The following is a 20,531-nucleotide window of genomic DNA, read 5'->3' on the forward strand; positions in this document are numbered from 1 at the left end:
AAGTTCAGGGGCGTAGTGGGGGTTGAGCACAAAGTGGCGGCCCCACCTACTTAGGACAAGAGCGGATAGCTGAGCTCAGCGAAGACAGACCCTTGAGGCGCAGGCGCACGGCACCGGGGTGATGGGTTTATTTCACGCTCTGCTTGCCTGCTATCAGAAGGGAGAACTCAGGGTGGCCTGGGATCCTCCAGGCTTGGGGAAGAGAACGTCCTCCCTCCTCCTCTCTCCAGAGACCCTGTCACGGCCCTCCCCCTGCAGCCTCGGCCCGGCCCTGTTACAGCCTGGGCTGCCCGCCGTGGGGTATGGCCTTGCCAGGGGCTGGGTCAGACTTGCACGTCGCCCACATCCAGAATCCAATGAAGAAGAATTGGCTACACACTACCCCCACCACATACACCAGGAAGAAGATGCAGTCAGCAGCCTCAGCCCAGCTCCTTCTTGACCCCTTCACTCCGGGAGCTTCTGGTGGGGGAAGAGGCAGGCAGTTTTTCAGGGCTCACCCAACATGCTGGCCCAGAACAGGAGGGTGACCCCCGGGGGCCGTCAACCTGTAGCTCTCCTTGCTTAGATTTATGACCAATGAATGTTGGGGTCTGGCCCATTCCAGGTCATGTCGAGCTGAAGAAGCACCCTTGTAGAGAGGCTCCAAGGGGCATAGGGTTATCTCAGGGAGTCTGAAGTCACCTGGGCCCTTAGGGAAGCTACCCTTGCTCCCTGCGCCATCCCTGCATCTTCCAAGGACAGACACGGTGGAGCCCAGGGGCACTGGAATGAGCAGAGTGAATGCAGGGAGCCCCCAACTAGCCTAGTGCCCCCTGGCCTCAGCCCGAAGTGGGCAGCCTGCCAGCTCTGCCCTGATCAGACCTGCTCTTAGCCTTATTCCTCCCTCTACCCCTGCTCCAGGAAGGGGCCCCTGCCCACCTTCAGGATGTGGCCCCGGGTCCCCACGATCTTGCTGCTCCCTTCTCGGGGCCGGGCTGAGGCTGCTCTCGGCCCTGAGGTTGCCCCGGGCCAGCAGTGCGTCTCCGTGGTGCTGAAGAACAGCAGCAGCAGCAGCACGGTGAAGTAGTAAACTGGGGACGGGGTGGGGTGGGGAGGTCAGGGCCAGGCCTGCACCCCTCGTGCCTGGAGCTGAGCAGCGCTCCCCCCACCCCAGGCCCAGGGGAGGGGCGCACAACTCACTGAGCAGCGGGTTGCAGGAGGAGGAGCTGGGCAGGGCCTGCACCAGGGAGGAGTGGAAGACAAGATAGCCCAGCAGCAGCGTCACCTTGTAGGCGATGCGCTCGGTGGCCCGGAGGGGCAGCAGCCCCCCGCACAGGTCGGCCAACAGCAGCGCCTCCCCGGGGACCAGCAGAGCTATGATGGCCTTCAGCGCGGTGTTCTGCAGGCGCAACTGGAAGGGAGGAAATCGGGCTCTGTGGGGGGGTGCGCGGGCTGGGTAGCTGGAAGTGGCAGCGTGGCCTCCGACCGCAAGCTTCACGCCCCCATCAGCCCTCCATCAGCCACGTCCTGACTCACCGTCACCTGGAAACAGGGCACCAGTTGCTGGGGTGGGACTTGGGTCTTCAAGTCCCGCACTACGTATTCCCTCTTGACACTCACGATCTCGTTCACCGCGCGGGCCCGGAACTCCAGCTCTAGCACTGAAGGGGCAAGGGGAGCGGGCAAGGGGAGCGGGCAGTAGGAAGGAGGTGCCCCTGGCCCTGACTCTCTCTTGGGAGTACGCGGCAGGGACTAGCCAGCCTCCAGGGCTCGTGGAGACTTCTGATGGTGGCTGGGGCAGCCCGGGAGGTGAACACGCTCTGGGCATGGGCTGGGCAACACCCCACATTCTCTGCAGCCAGGGGAAGGGCCTTCTCAGATTCAGAGGTGAATTTTCGTTGTGAAACTAAATGCACTTGGCCACACTTGGAGGGGGGCATAGTCTGGACTCATCCACCAGGATATCCTCTCATACCTGCAATATTGGCCCCAGGGGGGCAGCAGCTGTACTATTTCCCCAGGGGAGGGGCGGGGTGAGGCAAGGGTGAGGGTTCTGGGCCAAGCTGGACATCACCCATGGGTCTGTGGGATATTTACTGGGTAGCTGCAGTAACCTCAGCCTCTGGGCTTGACAAAAGCGTCCCAGACATTGTGGTTTCACCCTGGCCATGGAGGGCAGCTGCTGTGGGGGAGCTGCAGCCTGGGGCGGGGGTGAGCCAGGAGGTTGGTCGCCGTTTGAGTGGGAGGTCCGTCTGAGAAGCACACTCTGCTCCAGGATCTTTTCAGCTCCCCTAAGCCTGGGGTGAACTAGTATGTCTGCTGGAGGCCGGAGGCTTCCCCTCCTCTCCCCCCCTCCCCAGCTCCTGTCAGGTCAGTACCCGTATTGCTGAGAGCGTAGAAGCTGAGGTTGCAGTCGCTCTGGTCCCTGGGGAAGTGGAGGAGCTCAAAGTCACAGTTGGTCTCCGTGGTGAGGGCCAAATACAGGTCGACGTGGCCGTTGGAGTCCACTCGGGCCCGCGGGCTCTGGTCCTGCCAGTCCACCCAGAGCCTGTTGGTGGGAGGAGATAGCACAGCTGGAGGCTCGGTTGCTTCCCAGAAGGGGGAGGTGGGGGAGACCACAGCCTAGCCCAGCTGCCCTCTACTGCCATCCAGGTTCCGGAAGGGTGAGGAGAACATGAGGCAGTGGGGTGTGCCTGTGGTCTGGTAGGGTCACCAGGGAGGGGGACAGTCATTAAGGAGGGCCTCCTGGCACAAGAACTCTCGCCTCACTTACGCCTCCTGAATAGTGAGTCCTGGAGTCCAGAGTGAGTCCCAGGGCAGTGTGACTGCATGCTGTGGGCGGACACTTGTGTTCCAGGCCAGGCGAGTGTCCAGCCAGGACTGGGGACACAAAGAAGCCACTAAGCCTCCCGCTCCCATATATATACAAGCCACTTGGCTTCCCAGTTTGACGAAGGCTGGTACTTCTGAGCTGGATGAAGAGAAGTTTCTCCCATCCCACCTTCCCCGCCCCCGGGTGCTCACCAGCCGAAGCAGCAGCGTGGAGGACACTGTGTACCGCAGGATGTCCTGAGGAAGGGGGCAGTGTGTCACCCGGGGGTGGGCGCTATGGGACACAGGAAGGCAGGAGCACCCACCACTGGCTGGGGCTGTCCTGGCCCATCCCCAGCTCAGCACCTGGGCCCTGCTCCCTCTGTGGCCAGAGGACACTTACCACGTTAAATACGTTGGACACGAACACCTGCACATCCATGAGCAGGGGCGCACTCCCATTTTTCGGAATCTGGATGGTTTCCTGAACCTCCTGGCACCGGGTGAAGTCAAAGAAGGATGGCCAGGCTGAAGGATGGAGGTCAAGGTCATTTGGGTGGGTGCCCTGGGGTCCAAATCCTAAAGCTTAAGGACTTTACACTCTACCTACCAACTGTTGGCAAGCGAAAGCCATGCCCCTGGACCAAGGGCCCGGTGGTGCCCAGCCCGAGGAAGGCCAAATGGAGCAGCGGGAGCTGCAGGGCCATCATCAGTGGCTGCATGGAAGGCTGGATGGAGCCACAGAGCCTACACTGTTTCCGTTGCTTTTCTGGCGGACTGGGCAGCTAGAAGCAGGTGCTCTATGCAAGGGCTCCGGGGCCTTGGAGCTGACATCCCGCCGGGGTTCCGCAAACACCTGAAGACAAAGCACAGGACCCAGCCCCGCCCACCCTGCACCTGCCTAGGCTTCCCTGCCCCGCTCCATTTCCACCACCTGGAATCAGTTGCCCCATTCAGAGACTGCCAAGGGGACCGGGCAAGCACAGACTCCCCCCCCACCACCACCACCACAACACACACACCTTTCCCAACTCGATGCTTCCAGTCTGTGCAGATGCCACAGGCCTTCCCTGTGTTTCTGCAGTGGGTGCCTGCCTGGTTAAATACTCAAGCCCTTGCCAGAGTGCCCTGCGCTCAACATCGTGATGAGATCCGTAAGCCCTTGAGAGTTTTCCTGCCTCTCCTCAAACACTGAACTGATTCCATGTAAAAAGCCTTGAAAGGCTCAAGAGCTTCAGGAGTGGGGCAAACCCGGGGCAGGTAGAAGCTAGCTCATGAGCAAAGCCCTGTAACATTCCGGCTCCAGCACCAGATTCTCAGCCTGCTCCAGCCCAGCGGTGCCTTAGAACCGTTCCTGGGTGCCCTGGAGGAGTACTGGTGGGGGTGCGGGGGCGACTTTCCTAGCCCCGCAGAAATGGAGACCTGACCCCCACAGAGGTAGCACACCTGTAGCGAGGGAAGGAAACCCCAAGGCTGAAAGTGGGTGGGCATAGATTGGGCTGCAGACACTCAGAAGGGGCCCCAGAGAGCTGGGAGCAGGGAGGGACCTGCGCCTCGCTGGCGCACGAACGTTACTAGGGACACACATAGTGTGTGCGCCTAGCCATCGACCCACTTATCGAGCACGCTTGAACACTCTGCCTGCCTTTGTCACACGCAGAGGTAGCTACTGGTTGCGGATCTGTATATACCGGGCGCCTCTGGATGGCCACAGCGGAGCGCCTTGGTCGTCCTGCTCTTTCCCTTCTCAGGGATTTCTGCGGGGACTTTAACGTGGCTGCCTTCGGTGCGGACCGCCCTCTTTCCCTGTGGATCAGCAAACCACCCTGCACCCATTCACCCAGAGCTCCCCTGCGACCCAGAGGCTTCAGACCACGGAGCCTCGTAACCATGAGACATGCCGAGACACAGCGCGTTGATTGCACGTGAAAAGGTTTGCGTAGTTTATTAACCGATGAAATTCCCTCCCGATCCCCCGACCTCTGACTCCAATCCTTTAACACCAAAGCATACTCGCTAAGTGTCCTCAGGTCGCGTTAACTGTCGGGATGCCGCTGCGGGCATTTTGGTCCCGCCAGGACGCGCCGGGTACCAGGCTCAAGGCCGGGCTGCTGAGAGTCGCCAGCACAGGGGCGGAGGTCCCGGCCGCCTCGCTCACGTGCGTCAGGTCGGTGGACTCGCGCTCCAGCACGCTGCTGCCGCGGGTGCCGGGCGCCGCGATGCACACGCGGCCTGAGGCTCTCCGTGGGGCACGGCGCAGCAGACCCGTGCAGATCTTGCGGAAGCCCTTGCGGAAGTGCTTGGAGACCAGCGCGTAGACGATGGGGTTGACACAGGAGTTGGCGTAGGAGACCAGGTGTGAGAGGATGCGCAGCGCGTAGGTGGCAGGCGTAAGCGGGAAGCGGCCGAACCACACGCAGAGGATAAGCGCGTGGTGAGGCATCCAACAGAGGCAGAAGAGCGCGGCCACGATGATGATCATGCGCGTCACCTTGCGCTTGGCGCGCCGGGCGCTGGAGCCGGCGGCCACCGGGTCAACGGCGCGCCAGAGGTAGCGCAGGGTGCGCGCGTAGGTCAGGCCGAGCACCAGCATGGGCAGCAGGTAGCTGAAGACAAAGGTGCAGAGGTCCATGGCGCGGCGACGAGGCGCGCTCCACGCCGGGTGGCACACAGTCAGGTTGGCCAACTGCGACTGGCGGTAGTAACTCAGGTAGGGCCCGGAGAAGAGCAGCGACAGCCCCCAGATGAGCCCGATGGCAGCCAGCGCGTTGCGCGGCGTGCGCAGCTCGCGGGAGTGCAGCGGATAGCGGATGGCCAGATACCTGTGGGTCAGGCCGGGAACGGAGACGGGTGAACAGGTGGATTCGCGGGGGTAGGGCCAGACCCTTACACCTCGAACCCCTCACCCTCTCTCGAGGAAGGTCCCCTAGCGCACGGTCGCAGCGCACTCGCCGGCAGCAGCCCACACCTTCTCAGCTGCTTTGAGATGTGGGGCGGGACCCGGCAGCACGAAAGGCGCGGGTGTAGGCCACTCATCTGCTCTTCCCGGGACTGTGACCACAGTCACACTCCCCCCGGGAAGGTACCCCAAGGTTGGCCCGGGTTTGGGGCTCCGGGAGGCTGTGATTACCCACCAGTGACGGTGCCCGGAGAGGTAGGTCCCAGGCGCCTTGAGGCTCTAGCAGACAGCCTGGAGACACCGCGAGGTACCGCGAGGTACAGCGAGGGAATTCTTTAGAGAAGCCGACCCTCTATGGGTCCCACCAGCGCTTTCGGAACCGACACACTCCGAGCTCAGTGGAACTGGGAGGTATATGGGGGAGGTGGCTTCACCTCGCTGCCTGTCCAGGGGAGGTCAAGAGGATTTGGGGATAGAGGGGGCCGGGGAGATACTGGAGTCGGACCCAGATTTTCTCCCCAGCAATCATCCAGGTGTCCTTCCAAGCTCCAGAGGGGAGGATAGAGGAGACCCTCCCACGCTTTCCTCTCTCTGGGCCTGGAGGTAGGGGGAGGGGTGGCGGGAGTTGGGTTTAGGGACCCTCGGGCGTGTTCGCTTGAACTTTGACGTGGGCCCTGGCGAAGGACCCAGATTCCGCAGTCCGGACCACTGCGCCGAGCAAACCGTGGCTTCGAGGCTACCGAGGTGGAGGCGCCTGAGTTTGACGCCAGGAGACAGACCGTTGGCTTCACGCACACGATTACTGGATGGGAGACTCCGAACAAGTCACTTCTGAGCTCCATCTCATCTGTAAATTGGGCACAGTAATCCCTCCCGTCCCACCTTTACAGGGGCACTGAGCTCAAGCGAGACGAAGCACGCAAAATCCGCAATGTGCCCGGAAACGGTGCGCTTTGCCAGGCGCCGGCGGCGCTGGAGAGCTGAGGTCTGCAGCGTGGAGCCGCGAGGTCGCACCTAACGGAGGGACATCACAGTCCCCTATTCTTATTCCCCTCTTTCCTTCTCAACTCCAGCTTGTCTTTCATTCTCTCCCGGTCCCTTTGCCTTCTTAGTGTCCTTTTCTACTCTCCGTGCGCCCCTCCTTGAGCCTCGAGTCTCGCTCTCTTCTCCAGCCCCCACCTGGGTGCCTGACCCCCGGGGCCGCCAGGGCGCAGGCTCACCTGTCCAGGGAGACGGCGGCCAGCGTGAAGCTGCTGGCGTACATGGTGAGGAAGATGAGGAAGTGCACGGCCTTGCAGAGCAGCGAGCCGAACACCCAGCCGTCCAGGGTGTAGATCGTGGCCTGGAAGGGCACGCAGCACACGATGAAACACAGGTCGGCCACGCCCAGGTTGAGGATGAACAGATTGGTGGTGCTGACCGCCTGGCCGCCGCGCAGCAGCACGGCCAGCACCAGTGCGTTGCCCACGGTGCCCACCAAGAAGATGAGCGCGAACAGCATGGGCACGATAACGGCCTCGGGCTGCCAGCTGTCCCTGCCGCCCGCCTCACTCGCGTCCTCGGCCCCGGGGCCACCCGAGCCATTCATGGCGCCCCCGAACCCGAGGCTGCCCGGGCTCCTGGCGCCGTCTGGGCTCTGGCGAGCGCGCAGCTCCCGCGGCTCCAGCCGCTGCTGCGCCCAGCGCGAGTCGCCAGAGCCGCGGGCGGAGCGAGGCTCGCCCGGCTGGGGCGGGAGGTGGGGGTGCGCCGGGGTCAGGGGGAGGAGCGAGCAGCCGGAGGGGTGGGACGGGCCCCGTGGCAGCCGGCCGCGCGGGGGGAAGGGCTGTGGGGTGGCCCACCCCGGGGACAGGGCCCGCGCTGGTGCCTGCTCCCCCGCCCGCCCGCGCGCGTCGTCGACGCGCCCCAGCACCCAGAGCCGGTCTGTGCCGCGCTGAGCGGCGAACTGACCTCCGGGAGGAAGGCGGGAGCGGTGGAGGGACCGACCTCCGTGTGCGCCGCGGCGCCGGGAGTGCCCGCCTGGGACCACGCATACCTCTCCCGGGCCTCTCGGCGCTGGCTTGGGGGCGTCCTCGGAAGATTTACGGGCGGCCCCTCAGGGGTGGCGGGGAGGTGACAAGGCGCGGAGGTGGACGGAGGGACCGCGGCTTTCCATCCCCGGCGAGGGGGACGGCACTACCGTGTGCTCCGCGAGCCTCTTGTGTGCCAGTCTCTGTCCTTGGCGCTGGGCCTCAGTTTCTTCAGTACTGTGGGATCAGAGTACCTTCTGGGAGGTACTAGTGAGTATGGAATGAGATACGTGGCCTGAAGCCATTTAGTCGAATCTCAGTGAATCAAATTCCTGTCTCCTTGCCCTAGTCAGAGATCCAAAAAGGGAAAACATTAAGGAAATACAAAATAGCAGAGTTCCATGCACCAGGAGCATTTTCCTGCATGGCCAGGAGGATGTCTAGGTTGCAATAAAACTGAAATAATTGTTTCTAATTTTGACATATTAAGCATCAAACGCTTGTGACTAGGAATCATTGCTGTTTCTATAGAATGGCCCACATACCCCCTCCTGGTTCACCGGGTCTGAAAATCACCACCTTCTGCCACTGTAGCTCGATCTCTGCTTCACCTTTCCCTGCCTTGTTCCCTGCCCAGTGTGGAACATTCTTGTTCCTCTCCACCTCCACCCCCACCCCAGGATTTCAGCCCTGAAGCCCTGCTTTTCTTCCTTTAAACACAACTCAAATAAGTTATTAACCTATTACAAATTGATAAGTATTTGCAGGAAAAATAGATCAGGGTGAGGGAATTGGGAGTACCGTGGTGATGGTGATGGTGCAATTTAAAATACGGTGGCCAGAGGCACTGGGGTGGCTCAGTCAGTTGAGCATCTGACACTTGATTTCAGCTCAGGTCTTAATATCAGGGTAGTGAGTTCAAGCCCCACACCAGACTCCATGCTGGGCATTGAGCCTACTAAAATTAAATTTAAATTAAATTAAATTAAATTAAATTAAATTAAATTAAATTAAATTAAAAAGGTGGCCAGACAAACCTCATTAGGAAGGTGCTTTTTGAACAAAGACTTGAAGGAGATGAGGAACGTAGAGTAGCAGATATCTAGGGGAAGAGCATTCCAGAGAGAGCAGTCAGTGCAGAGACTGCAAAGCAGGAGTGTGCCTGTCTGCCTAAATATGGAAGCTCCTATGGCTTGAGTTGATTAATAGGAAGGAGATTGTCAGGAGAGGAGGTGACAGGCATGACATGCAGGGCTCTTTCCATTGCAAGGAACGTGACTTCTAGTCTGAGTGAAAGGAGGAACCACTGCAGAGTTTTGACTACAGGACTGACACCACCTGACTTACTTGTTACAAAAAAAAAAATCTTTAGTGAAATATAATCCCCATATCATACAATTTACCCCATTAAAGGGTGCATTTTGTTTTTAATATAGTCACTGAGTTACACAGCTATCACCACAATGAATTTTAGAATGTTCTTCCCCAAAAAACTCCTGCCCTTTAGCCATAGATCCCCAATCTCCACCCGCACCCCCAGCCCCAGGCAACCACTTTCTGTCTCTATGGATTTACCTGTTCTGGACATTTCATATATATTATTTTATTTTGTTTTCTTAAGATTTTATTTTATTTTTTAAAAGTTTATTTACTTATTTAAGTAATCTCTACACCCAGCATGGGGCTCAAACCCATGACCTTGAGATCAAGAGTCAGTTGCTCTACCAACTGAGCCTGCCAGGTGTCGCTGGACATTTCCTATAAATGGAATAACACAATATGTGGTCCTTTGAGCAGCTTTATTCACTTAGCATAATATTTTCAGGATTCATCTGCTTTGAGGCATGTATTAGTACTTCACTGCTTTTTATGGCCAAATAATATTCCATTGTATGGTTATACCAATTCTATTTATCCACTTATATGTAGATGAATGTTTGGGAGACTTATTTTTTTTTAAAGATTTTACTTTATTTGTTTATATTTTAAAGATTTTATTTATTTATCAGAGAGAGAGAGAGAGCACAAGCAGGGGGAACGGCAGGTAGAGAGAGAAGCAGACTCCCTGCTGAGCAAAGAGCTATTTTATTTTTTTTTTTTAGTTATCTCTACACCCAACATGGGGCTCGAACCCACAACTCTGAGATCGAGAGCCTCACACTCCACTGAGTGAGCCAGCCAGGTGCCCTGAGACTTATTCAAGATTTATTTTTCATTGTGGTGAAATACACAAAACACACAATTTGCCATCTCGGACATTTTAAAGTGTACAATTCAGTAATATTAAGTACATGCACGGGCACCTGGGTGGCTCAGTTGGTTGCGTGTTCAACTCTTGGTTTTGGCTCAGGTCATGATTTCTGGGTCGTGGGATGGAGCCTCGTGTCCAGCTCTGCACTCAGCAGGGAGTCTGCTGGAGATTCTCTCTCTTTCCCTCTCCCTCTGCCCTCCCCCTGCTTGCACGCTTTCTCTCTGAAAATAAATAAATTCCCCCCAAAAAGGTATATTCATATTGTTGTGTAACCAATCTCCAAGACTCTTTAATCCTGCAAAATTGAAACTCTGTATCTGTTAAACAATCACTCCCCATTTCTCCTGTCTCCGGCTCCTGGTAGCCACCATTGTACTTTCTATGAATTTGACTACAGTAGATACCTCATATAAATGGAATCATATCATATTAGTCTTTTTGTGACGGGCTTACTTCATTTTGCACAATATTTTCAAGCTCCAGCCATGTTGGAGCTTGTGTCAGAATTTCCTTCCTTTTTAAGGCTTAATATTATTCTATTGTATGGTCATACCACTTTCTGTTTATCCCTTGAGGGCCACTGGGTTGCTTCCACCTGTTGGTTATTGTGAATAATGCTTCTATGAATGAGAATATACAAATACCTCTTGGAGACCCTGCTTTCAATTCTTGCGGATATACACCCAGAAATGGAATTGCTAGATCAAATCATAATTCTTCAATTTTCCAAAGAACATAATTCTTCAGTTTTTCACAGTGGCTGCACCATTTTACATTTGCACCAAAAGCACACCAAGGTTCTGATTTCTCCATATCCTCACCAATACATGTTGTTGTTGTTGTTGTTGTTGTTGTTGTTATTATTTAAATAGTAACCATCCAGGGGCGCTGGGTAGCTCATTTGGTGGAGAGTATGATTTCTGCTCAGCATGATCTCAGGGTCCTGGGATTGGCTGGGGTCACAGACAGGTTCTCTGCTCAGTAGGAGTCTGCTTCTCTCTCTCCCTCTGCCCCTATCCCTACTTGTGGGCTCTCTCTCTCTCAAATAAATAAATAAATAAATAAATAAATAAAATCTTTTTTAAAAATAGTAACCATCCAAAAATTAAAAAAAATAGTAATCATCCTAATGGGTATGATAATTCATTGTGGCTTTGATTTGCATTTCCCTAATGATTAGTGATACTGAGTACAGACTTTAAATTGCGTCATTTTTCTTCTTTAAAAGATTTTATTTCTTTATTTGAGAGACAGCATGTGCGCCCATGAGCAGGAAGAGGGACAGAGGGAGAGGGCGAAGCGGACTCCCCGCTGAGCAGAGAGCCCATCTCTGACGCTGGCAGATCCCAGGACCCTGAGATCATGACCTGAAAAGAAGGCAGACACTTAACTCCTGAGCCACCCTGGTGCCCCTGAATTGCCTCATTTCATCTTCATAAAAACCGTCTTAGTTGGTCATCCTCATTTCACAAAGTAGGGAAAAGGTTTAGAGCGAGACTATGTTCTTTGCCTAACATCTCCCAACCAGTAAGAGTGGAGCCAGGATTGGAGAAGCAGGACTCAGACTCCAGAGCCCACAGTGCCATATTGCAGAGCAACTGAGTCTCCCTCGTCTCCACAGTTCTCCATCCTGAACTGCTGGACTGCTCACTCCAAAGTCCGAAGACATAGGTCCCCAGCAGTCCCAGAAGTTCCTACACCGAGTCTCCGCTTGCTGACCCCTGACCCCGCCAGCGCTTCCTCTGGCCGTGGCTTTCTCAGGGTGGGTCCCAGAGGAGAGCACAGAGGCGATTCCCTCACAGGTGGAGTGCTTCATTCGGGTAGCATGGGAACCACATCTCCCCAGTATCCAGGGAGGTAGACACCCCGAAACCCAAAATCCTTAGCCAACCGCCCCCGCCCTCTGCGCTTAGGAAGTGAGCCAGATCCCCCATGCAGGGATGCAGGAGGTGGAGGGAGGAGGCATCTCCGAGTCTTCTGCCCTCGGTGGACCAGAGGAAGGGTTGCCCGGAAAAGATCTCAATAGCTCTGCTCTCCCCGAGTGAGCAAGCCCTCAGCCCCGCCCGCCACGACTCAGGAACCCGAGACCACGCGCAGGCGCGCTCCAAGTGGCTCGTGCCTGCTGGCCGGGCCGTCGGCGGCGAAGTCCGCCACTATCCCGTCAGGCCGTCGAGGCGGGTCTCGCTCTCTTCCGCCTCCGTCGTCCCGCCTCCTCTATCCCGTCTGCCTCTGCGGCGCTGGGGCAAGATGGCTGCCGAGAAACAGGTTCCCGGTGGCGGCGGCGGCGGCGGCGGCAGCGGGGGTGGCGGCGGCGGTAGCGGCGGCGGACGCGGTGCCGGAGGCGAGGAAAATAAGGAAAACGAACGGCCTTCAGCTGGATCGAAGGCAAACAAAGAATTCGGGGATAGCCTGAGTTTGGAGAGTATCCTAGAGTAATCGGGCCTAACTCGCAATGACTACGTGTCGATATGCGGGCCGGGGGCGGGAGAGGCGGCGGGTCCGGCACTCCCGGGCAGGAGAGGCTGAGGGTTGCAGTTTCTCTCGCCTTTACTTTCTGGCACTCAAGAGTTACAGGGTCTGTATTTCGACCGGTCTTTTGTCGCTTCTCATCGCTTTCCAGGCTGGGGAACGTTCTCTTCTCTCAAGGGGCACCGGGATACTAGGCAGATTTCTGCAGTTCCCCCGCAGTTGCCCGTTTGGAGGGCTGGTGACGGGGATGACACTGTGGCCACCCCAGTGACCTGCTGTCTTAGCATCTTGAGTCCCTGAACTGAAGAGAGGAAACTGCAGTATTGACGTTTTAGCTTACTTTTGTTTGACAGCCGTCAGAGAATGGATAGTAAAAATTACAGTTTGATGCTCTCAGTGGAGGCAAAGATGATTGCTCCGAGGAGGAGCTTGTTGCCCATTTTGAATATACACGTAGCTTAACATCACTTGTATAGCTTTCTTAACAGGTCTGTAGGCATTTTATCTTGTTGAGAGTAATTTAGTTGATCTGGTGGAATGGGTCTGTAGTTTTCATCAGAGTGTTTCACAACTGAGTGCCTGAGACACTAGTTTGTGGCTTTTGTGAAATGAATAACAAACGGAGAAAATGTAGGTGAATTTCTGAAATAACACATTTATTTATTTTTTTAAAGATTTTATTTATTTATTTGACAGAGACAGCCAGCGAGAGAGGGAACCCAAGCAGGGGGAGTGGGAGAGGAAGAAGCAGGCTTCCCGCGGAGCAGGGAGTCTGATATAGGGCTCGATCCCAGGACCCTGGAGTCATGACCTGAGCTGAAGGCAGACGCTTGACGCTGAGCCACCCAGGCACCCCTGAAATAACACATTTAGCTTGACATCTTAATGTAGTTTTCAGGGGATTGGAGTTTTACTTTTTGAACTGGTGGTCTAGTTCCAAATCGATATTAGAATGCCTTGATTTTTTACTAACCTTATAGCTTCTTATTCCTTTTAGTTTTTGAAATAGTCCTTTTAGTGTTCAATATTTTAACAGAAGTCTGTAAAGGAGCATTGAGGAAACTTTAAAAGAGAACTAAAATTGTAAATAAAGGTCACTGGACCTCCTAAAGTTTGGTACATAATCTTAAAATATTTTAAGATTCTTAAAATGGAGAGTTTGGTCAGGGCTTTTTCTTTAAAAGAAACACTAATATTTTTATGCAAGCTGTGGCCTAGTTTGGTTGGCATGTGCTAACCACAGGCTCATGCAGCATCACAGCTGTTAAGGAAAGTTAGATTTGGCAGATGTAGGAAGTTATGCAAGTAGAGGAGTAGTACACGTCATTTATAACCTGAATCTGCTTGAATGAGTAAAATACTGGGTCCAGGTGTAAATCAGTGGGAACTACCCCAGTTATAATCAATAGTTAGAATCCAGCAACTTTATTTAAGCTGTTGGATTTCAGTAATCCTCAATGGCTAATAACACCCTCCTTTTTTAGTTTGGAAGTAACAGTTCAGGCCATCAGTTTTTCAATTTGCTTTGCCCAGTCCTATGACAAGATACCTATTGAAAAAGAATACGAGAGATTTCAGTAGTTAATGTACTAAGCATTTCAGAAATGTTTAACGTGCTATGGTTTGATACAAATATAGACTAAATGGGAATATGTTTTGATTTATTTGGATTCTTACCGTTGTAAGCTTTTCCTTAATCTTGGCTCTAGTTCTTCAGATTATTAAGGAATCCCAGCAGCAGCATGGTTTACGGCATGGAGATTTTCAGAGGTATAGGTTAGTATCATGTGTAAGAAGTATGGAAATTATTGCAGAATTTTCAAGCTTGGTTTGCTTTTGTTAATATCCTACTTATTTTGCTCTGTCAGAAAGTATACTTGGAAAGTCTGACTCTGAACTTACATTGAGTCCTCAAAATGCACTTTTCAAATTTAAAATTTGACTGAATAAAAGGAGCCAACTTTTTTTATCCATTTTGCCTCACAATATTGCAGATACATTGGAGGCTTCTGCTGAAAATAGCAAGCAGTTATGGTAATAATTTTTTAAAACTTAACCATATTGTCAGAGTCTTGGTTAAATGCAAAGTTTTTCAGTTATTTCTTTATTTATTTTAAAGTAAGCTTAATGTCCAGTGTGGGGCTTGAACTCACAACCCCGAGATTAAGAGCTGCATGCTCCACCGACTGAGCCAGCCGGGCGCCCCATATAAGGGGAATTTCTATGATATCATTATAACTTATTGGTAAACTTTGTAATAGCCTTCAAGTTAGAAAACATATTTAATATGACTCTTAAAAATAGAATAGATTCCTGATGTATAATCCAGTACTTTGAAAGCAGAAATAGCCAACCATTTTATATTGAAGATACAGGCTTTGCGGGGGAGCGGCAGGGGGAGAGGGAGAAGCAGATTCCCAGCTGAGTAGAGCCCAGTGTGGGGCTGGATCCCAGGAGCCTGGGATCATGGCCTCAGCCTAAGGCAGAAGCTCAACTGACTGAGCCACCCAGGCGCCCCTGGCTACCGGACTTTTAAAAGTGCTGCTGAACAAAACACTCTACAGATTCTAAGGAGTGAGCCATGTCATAAATGGTCCACAGCACTGGGGTGACGTGGGCAAGGTGGGGAGTGGTAGAAGATGGAGAAATTAGTGGGGCCAGAATGGGTAGAGTCCTGTAAGCCAGGGTAACTCATTCAGATGTTAATGTAGGCGTGATGGGAAGCTATGGAAAAGTTTAAATTGGAGACTCTTATAACTTGAGGTTTTTTTTTTTTAATTATTAAGGAAATTTTCAATAACAGATGTAGAGATGATATTACAGTGAATCCATCACTCACATTATTACAGTAATCAGCTTTCTGCTCTTTATTTTATCTGTTCCCTTTTTTCTTTTTAAGTTAGGCTCCACACCCAACATAGAGCCCAGTGTGGGTCTTGAACTCACAAGATCTGAGCCGAGATCGAGAATCGGACACTTAACTGCCTGAGCCACCTAGGTGCCCCTGTTCCCTTTCCTTTTTTTTTTTTTTTTTTTAAAGATTTTATTTATTTATTAGAGATAGAGACAGCCAGCGAGAGAGGGAACACAAGCAGGGGGAGTGGGAGAGGAAGAAGCAGGCTCACAGCGGAAGAGCCTGACGTGGGGCTCGATCCCATAACGCCGGGATCACGCCCTGAGCCGAAGGCAGATGCTTAACCGCTGTGCCACCCAGGAGCCCCTGTTTCCTTTCCTTTTTTTAAAAAAAATACTTTTTTATTGAAGGATTTTTTTTTTTTTTTTTACCATTCTGTTGCAGTGTAATTTATATTCAGAAAAGTATACAGAAAGAGATGACTTTTTCACAGCCTGTAACCAGCAGACATTACCAGCATCTCAAAAGACCCCCTTTGGTTCTTCTAATCACAAACCCTTCCCTCCAAAGTTCACTCCAGTCATGACGTCTGACACCTTCGATTAGGTTTGAAATATGTTCCCAGTGACACCAGTCGTACCATCCTGAAGGTTTTAGTTCACTAAATGTTTGCAAGATGATGTGTAGTGTCTGTGGTAACCATAAGTAGAACACCTCAAACCTTTGGCCTACTTTATTATAGAATCTGCTATTGAAAGTACTATCAGCTTGCCCGAATTAATTGTTCTTTTTTCTTTCAGGGGCTACTGTTCCCGTAGACAAAGACGTCTTCGGAAAACACTCAACTTCAAGATGGGGAACAGACATAAATTTACAGGAAAAAAAGTGACTGAAGATCTTCTGACTGATAACAGGTATTGACTGCTCTGTGCTAACTGTTAAATACTTCTCGCTAATACGTTTATTGAACAATTATGTGTTAGACACTGTGCCAGAACTCTTTAATTACCTAGGTGATTCTTCTAGCAGCTCTCTGGAATAGACACATTTACTATTCTTAAGTTATGGGACGAGGAGACTGTGCTCAGAGAGGTTCAGTAACCTTTTCAGGAGCTTTGTCGGAGTGTTAAATGCTGAGTCTGTGATTAGAACCTGATGGGGTATTGGGTAAGGGTTCTGGAATGCAAGTTTCAGTGTATAAGTGCTTACTGAAATCCATGTATCTTAAATAAAATCTGCCGTGTGTGATTTACTTCAGAAGAGTTTTATGTTTCAGTGCTGAATGCAGCCATGCTTCCATTTGCAGAGGATCAGTCTGTCAGGCAACATGTATTAAAGGCCTCTAGGCCAGTTCCTCAAATTTCACCCCATGGGCCAAATTGGTTCTTTTGCCACCTGTTTTTATAGTGTTTTGTTTGTTTTTGTCTTTTTTTTTTTTTTTTTTGAGAGAGCAAGCACTCACGTGCGTGCACACACACACAAGAGGCGGAAGGGGCAAAGGGAGAGGGAGAAGCAGACTCCCCACTGGGCAGGAAGCCCGATGGATGCCAGGCTCAATCCCAGGACCCTGGGATCATGACCTGAGCTGAAGGTAGACGCTGGGTAGACTGAGCCACCCAGGCGCCCCTTGTTTTGTTTTTTTAAGTAATCTCTACACCCAACATGGGGCTTGAACTCACAACCCAGAGATCCAGAGTTGCATTCTCTACTGACTGAGCCAGCCAGGTGCCCCAGGAGGTTTTTGATAGGGAAACCAGGAAGCCTGCATTGAGGAGGCTGGACCTTGAGGGGTTTCTGAGAGGAAAGAACATTCTGTGTGAGGGGAAACAGTATGCCTTGGTATCTGAATGTACTTCAGGAATTAGGGTGCTCTGAGCAGTTAGCTGCTGCTCGGGCAGCAGAGAGGCTGGGAGCTTGGTGTATGGAGACTCAGGAAACTAGAGCAGAGAGCCCATGGTGGGATTCAGCCAAAGGTATTGGTTAAATCTGATGAGGACAGGTTAGGAAGGGTCTCTGTGATGATGAGATCCTTCATTTTGAAGAGATACGATTAAGCTAATGTTTAAGGAAGATTAATCAAGGCAGTAGCTGAACAAAAGATTCTCCATTATAATAATAAAGTGGCTAATTTATTCAGCCCTTAGTAAGTGCCAGACTCTGGTTTAAGTGTGTTATATACATTGCTACACGGGAGACTGAGGCAAAGAAAGATTAGTACTTTGTCCAGTGTCACATAGCTAGTGACAGATGGCACTGAGATTCCAACCCTGACTCTAGAGCCTTTTTCTTAACCACTTCAATATAATGTCTCTTCAGTACTTGGTTTTCAGCTGGGTTGGGATGGAGGAGGTGTTGATTCAAAGATGAGGCCAGATTGTGTGCCTGGACTGCCTCTTTGCTAAAATCGGGGAAGAGTAGGTCTGCATTTGCCAAGTTTGCGGTGGTAGCGGGTGTTTTTAGTGAGATGTGTCTGGTGGGCGGTTAGAAACTTGAGGTGGAGCCTGATCATAGGTACTGGTTGGGTGCCGTGATTGATAATGTGAAAAGAGTAGAGTTTTGGGTTTGGTTTTTTTTAATATTTTTTAAAAATTTTAGAGGTTAAGGGGCGCCTGGGTGGCTCAGTCGTTAAGCGTCTGCCTTCGGCTCACGGCGTGATCCCGGAGTTCTGGGATTGAGCCCCACATTGGGCTCCCTGCTCAGCGGGAAGCCTGCTTCTCCCTCTTCCACTCCCCCTGCTTGTGTTCCCTCCCTCGCTGCCTCTCTCTCTGTCAAATGAATAAATAAAATCTTTAAAAAAAAAATTTTTAGAGCCTGAGTGGGAGGGGCAGAGGGAGAAAGAATCTCAAGTAGACTCCACGCTGACCGCACAGCCCAGGGCGGGGCTCGAACTCACAGCTCTGAAGTCATGACCTGAGCCGAAACCAAGCGTCAGACACTTAACCGATTGTGCCACCGAGGTGCCCCGAGAAGAGTAGTTCTGAGGAGGAAGCCAGCGAGGGCGTAGGGAGAAGTTGAGAGGCTGAAGGTTGTGCCTTGGGGAATATCAAAGTCTGATGCTCCTGGCATTCATTGTTCAGGTTGCCTATTCTCTCTCATTTAGGTATTTGCTTCTGGTTCTGATGGATGCTGAGCGAGCCTGGAGTTATGCCATGCAGCTGAAACAGGAAGCCAACACTGAACCCCGGAAACGGTTCCACTTGTTGTCTCGCCTGCGCAAAGCCGTGAAGCACGCGGAGGAATTGGAACGCTTGTGTGAGAGCAATCGCGTGGATGCCAAGACCAAGTTAGAGGCTCAGGTTAGTGTCTTAACTTCAGCTTTGCTTTATTGCGGAGATTAGAGACGTGACTTTATAGTTAAACAGAGCAGTTTCTTAATGTTATAAATTGACAGGAGAGGAAATAACATAGTGTTGCTTTCTCAAGGCGAAGCTGACATCTCTTTTTTTTTTTTGAGCTCTTGGTTTATTTTCTTCCCCCCTAACTTTAAGTATGTATGTATGTATGTGTGTAATCTCTGCACCCAGTGTGGGCCTTGAACTCATGACCCCAAAATCAAGAGTCATACCAACTGAGCCAGCTAGGTGCCCTGAGCTCTTTGTTATTTAATAATTAGCTTTAACTTTAAAAAAAAAAGTTCACACATCTCTTGAAATGGAGCTAGAAAGCTTGACTCTTAGATCTGGGAAGTTCACAAAATAAGAATTTTTTTCCAGGGCTCTCTGCATTTTTAAATTTTATTTAAATTCAGAAAAAAACAGATTCAGTTAACATATAGTATATTATTAGTTTCAGAGAAATGAGAATTTCTTGAAATGCATTTTTTTTTTTAAAGATTTTATTTATTTATTTGACAGATAGAGAGCCAGCAAGAGTGGGTACACAAGCAGGGGGAGTGGGAGAGGAAGAAGCAGGCTCCCAGCAGAGAAGGGAGCCTGATGCGGGGCTCGATCCCATGACCCTGGGATCACGACCTGAGCTAAAGGCAGACGCTTAACGACTGAACCACCCAGGCGCCCCTTTAAAGATTTATTTATTGGAGCGTGTGCACAGACGAGCAGGGCAGAAGGACAGAGGGAGAGGGAGAAGCTGACTTCCTGCTGAGCAGGGAGCCTGGTGTGGGGCTTGATCCCAGGACCCCGAGAGCATGACCTGAGCCGAAGGCAGATGCTTAACCAACTGAGCCACCTAGGCACCTCTGAAATGAATTTTTAGAAAGAGATACTGCAAATTTGCATTCAGCTTCTGATACCGAATGTTATATCCTGGAAACTAATTGTTAAGTCACATGAAGAAATCAGATTTTTTTTTTTTTTTTTTTTACATTCTCTCCTAGGCAGTAAATGAATTATGGTGAATTATCTTTGTATCACATTTTATTAAGTAAAGTTCTCTCTCTCTCTTTTTTTTTAAGATTTATTTATTTTTAAGAGCGAGAGTACGTGTGCCACAGGGAGGGCAGAGAGAGTCTTCAGCAGACTCTGTTCTCTGAGCACGGAGCCCGATGTGGGCTCAGTCCCATGACCCTGAGATGATGGCCTGAGTTGAAACCAAGAGCTGGACGCTCCGCTGACTGCGCCATCTGGGCGCCCCAATAAGTTTTCTCTTTTAAAATCACCCTGAAATAGGGGTGTCTGGGTGGCCCAGTTGGTTGAGTGTCTGACTCTTGATCTCAGTTTGGGTCTTGATCTTAGGGTTGAGTTCAAGCCCCATGTTGGGCTCCAGGCTGGGCTTGAAGCCTTCTTAAAAATAAATAAAATAAAATCACCCCGATGGATATCTCTGTATTTCTGGTGTCAAAGCTGAAAGCAGGTGGAGGAGATTGAGCGGTGGCATTGGCTCTTGGGTGTTGAAGCAGTTCCCTTCTCCCCCTTTCCAGGCTTACACCGCTTACCTCTCAGGAATGCTGCGTTTTGAACATCAAGAATGGAAAGCTGCGATTGAGGCTTTTAACAAATGCAAGTAAGTCCTCTGGTTCAAAAGACACGGCCAGTTTCGATCGTACATAGTCCCGTTCGAGCTGCAGATCACCTGATGATTTTTTCTACAGTAGTACAGTTACTTATTTAGTTAAATTTTATTTATTTTAGAGCGTGCACGTGGGAGAGAGCACACGGTGGGGAGGGGCAGAGGGAGAATCCGAAGCAGACTCCCTGCTGAGCAAGGAGCCTGACATGGGGCTCGATCTCATGACCCCAAGATCATGACCTGAGCCGAAATTGAGAGTTGGACACCCAGTTGACTGAGCAAGCCCCACTTATT

The 20,531-nt window shown here is 51.6% G+C and overlaps 3 protein-coding genes across 4 annotated transcripts in view; 1 reads left to right on the forward strand and 2 right to left on the reverse strand.

The window, feature by feature from the left end:
• Positions 1 to 274: 274 nt before the first annotated feature.
• On the reverse strand, positions 275 to 3,614 carry ZACN (zinc activated ion channel). The gene is given in 10 exon segments (XM_008693793.2): positions 275 to 462; positions 922 to 1,020; positions 1,023 to 1,073; positions 1,183 to 1,393; positions 1,519 to 1,643; positions 2,361 to 2,530; positions 2,756 to 2,862; positions 3,007 to 3,051; positions 3,197 to 3,321; positions 3,404 to 3,614. Coding segments are annotated over 10 exon segments (1,233 nt in total). The 5' UTR covers positions 3,516 to 3,614.
• Positions 3,615 to 4,767: 1,153 nt separating this feature from the next.
• GALR2 (galanin receptor 2) lies at positions 4,768 to 7,351 on the reverse strand. Its single transcript, XM_008693982.2, has 2 exons — positions 6,913 to 7,351; positions 4,768 to 5,615 (listed from the first exon to the last, which is right to left on the reverse strand). The coding sequence occupies exons 1-2, from the start codon at positions 7,278 to 7,280 to the stop codon at positions 4,820 to 4,822; spliced, it is 1,164 nt and encodes a 387-aa protein (XP_008692204.2). The 5' UTR covers positions 7,281 to 7,351; the 3' UTR covers positions 4,768 to 4,819.
• A 4,825-nt stretch (positions 7,352 to 12,176) lies between these two features.
• The window catches only part of SRP68 (signal recognition particle 68), a 31,015-nt gene continuing 22,660 nt past the window's right edge, over positions 12,177 to 20,531 (forward strand). Inside the window, exons 1-5 of one of the 2 annotated variants that reach the window (XM_040640194.1) lie at positions 12,177 to 12,371; positions 14,128 to 14,194; positions 16,073 to 16,186; positions 18,373 to 18,568; positions 20,149 to 20,231. In XM_040640194.1, coding sequence (XP_040496128.1) covers positions 12,197 to 12,371; positions 14,128 to 14,194; positions 16,073 to 16,186; positions 18,373 to 18,568; positions 20,149 to 20,231 — 635 coding nt within the window. In that variant the 5' untranslated portion in view covers positions 12,177 to 12,196. The remainder of the gene's footprint in view (positions 12,372 to 14,127; positions 14,195 to 16,072; positions 16,187 to 18,372; positions 18,569 to 20,148; positions 20,232 to 20,531) is intronic. The other variant, XM_008693792.2, reaches the window with a different exon arrangement.

The sequence above is a fragment of the Ursus maritimus genome, unplaced genomic scaffold (genome assembly GCF_017311325.1).
Source record: "Ursus maritimus isolate PB19 unplaced genomic scaffold, ASM1731132v1 scaffold_24, whole genome shotgun sequence".
NCBI lineage: Eukaryota > Metazoa > Chordata > Mammalia > Carnivora > Ursidae > Ursus > Ursus maritimus.

Coding starts and splice junctions, on each gene's coding strand:
- GALR2 (XM_008693982.2), bottom strand. CDS start 7,280: ATGAATGGCTCGGGTGGCCCCGGGGCCGAGGACGCGAGTGAGGCGGGC. Junction 5,616..6,912: donor GCCGCCGTCTCCCTGGACAG/GTGAGCCTGCGC, acceptor CCTGACCCACAG/GTATCTGGCCATCCGCTATC.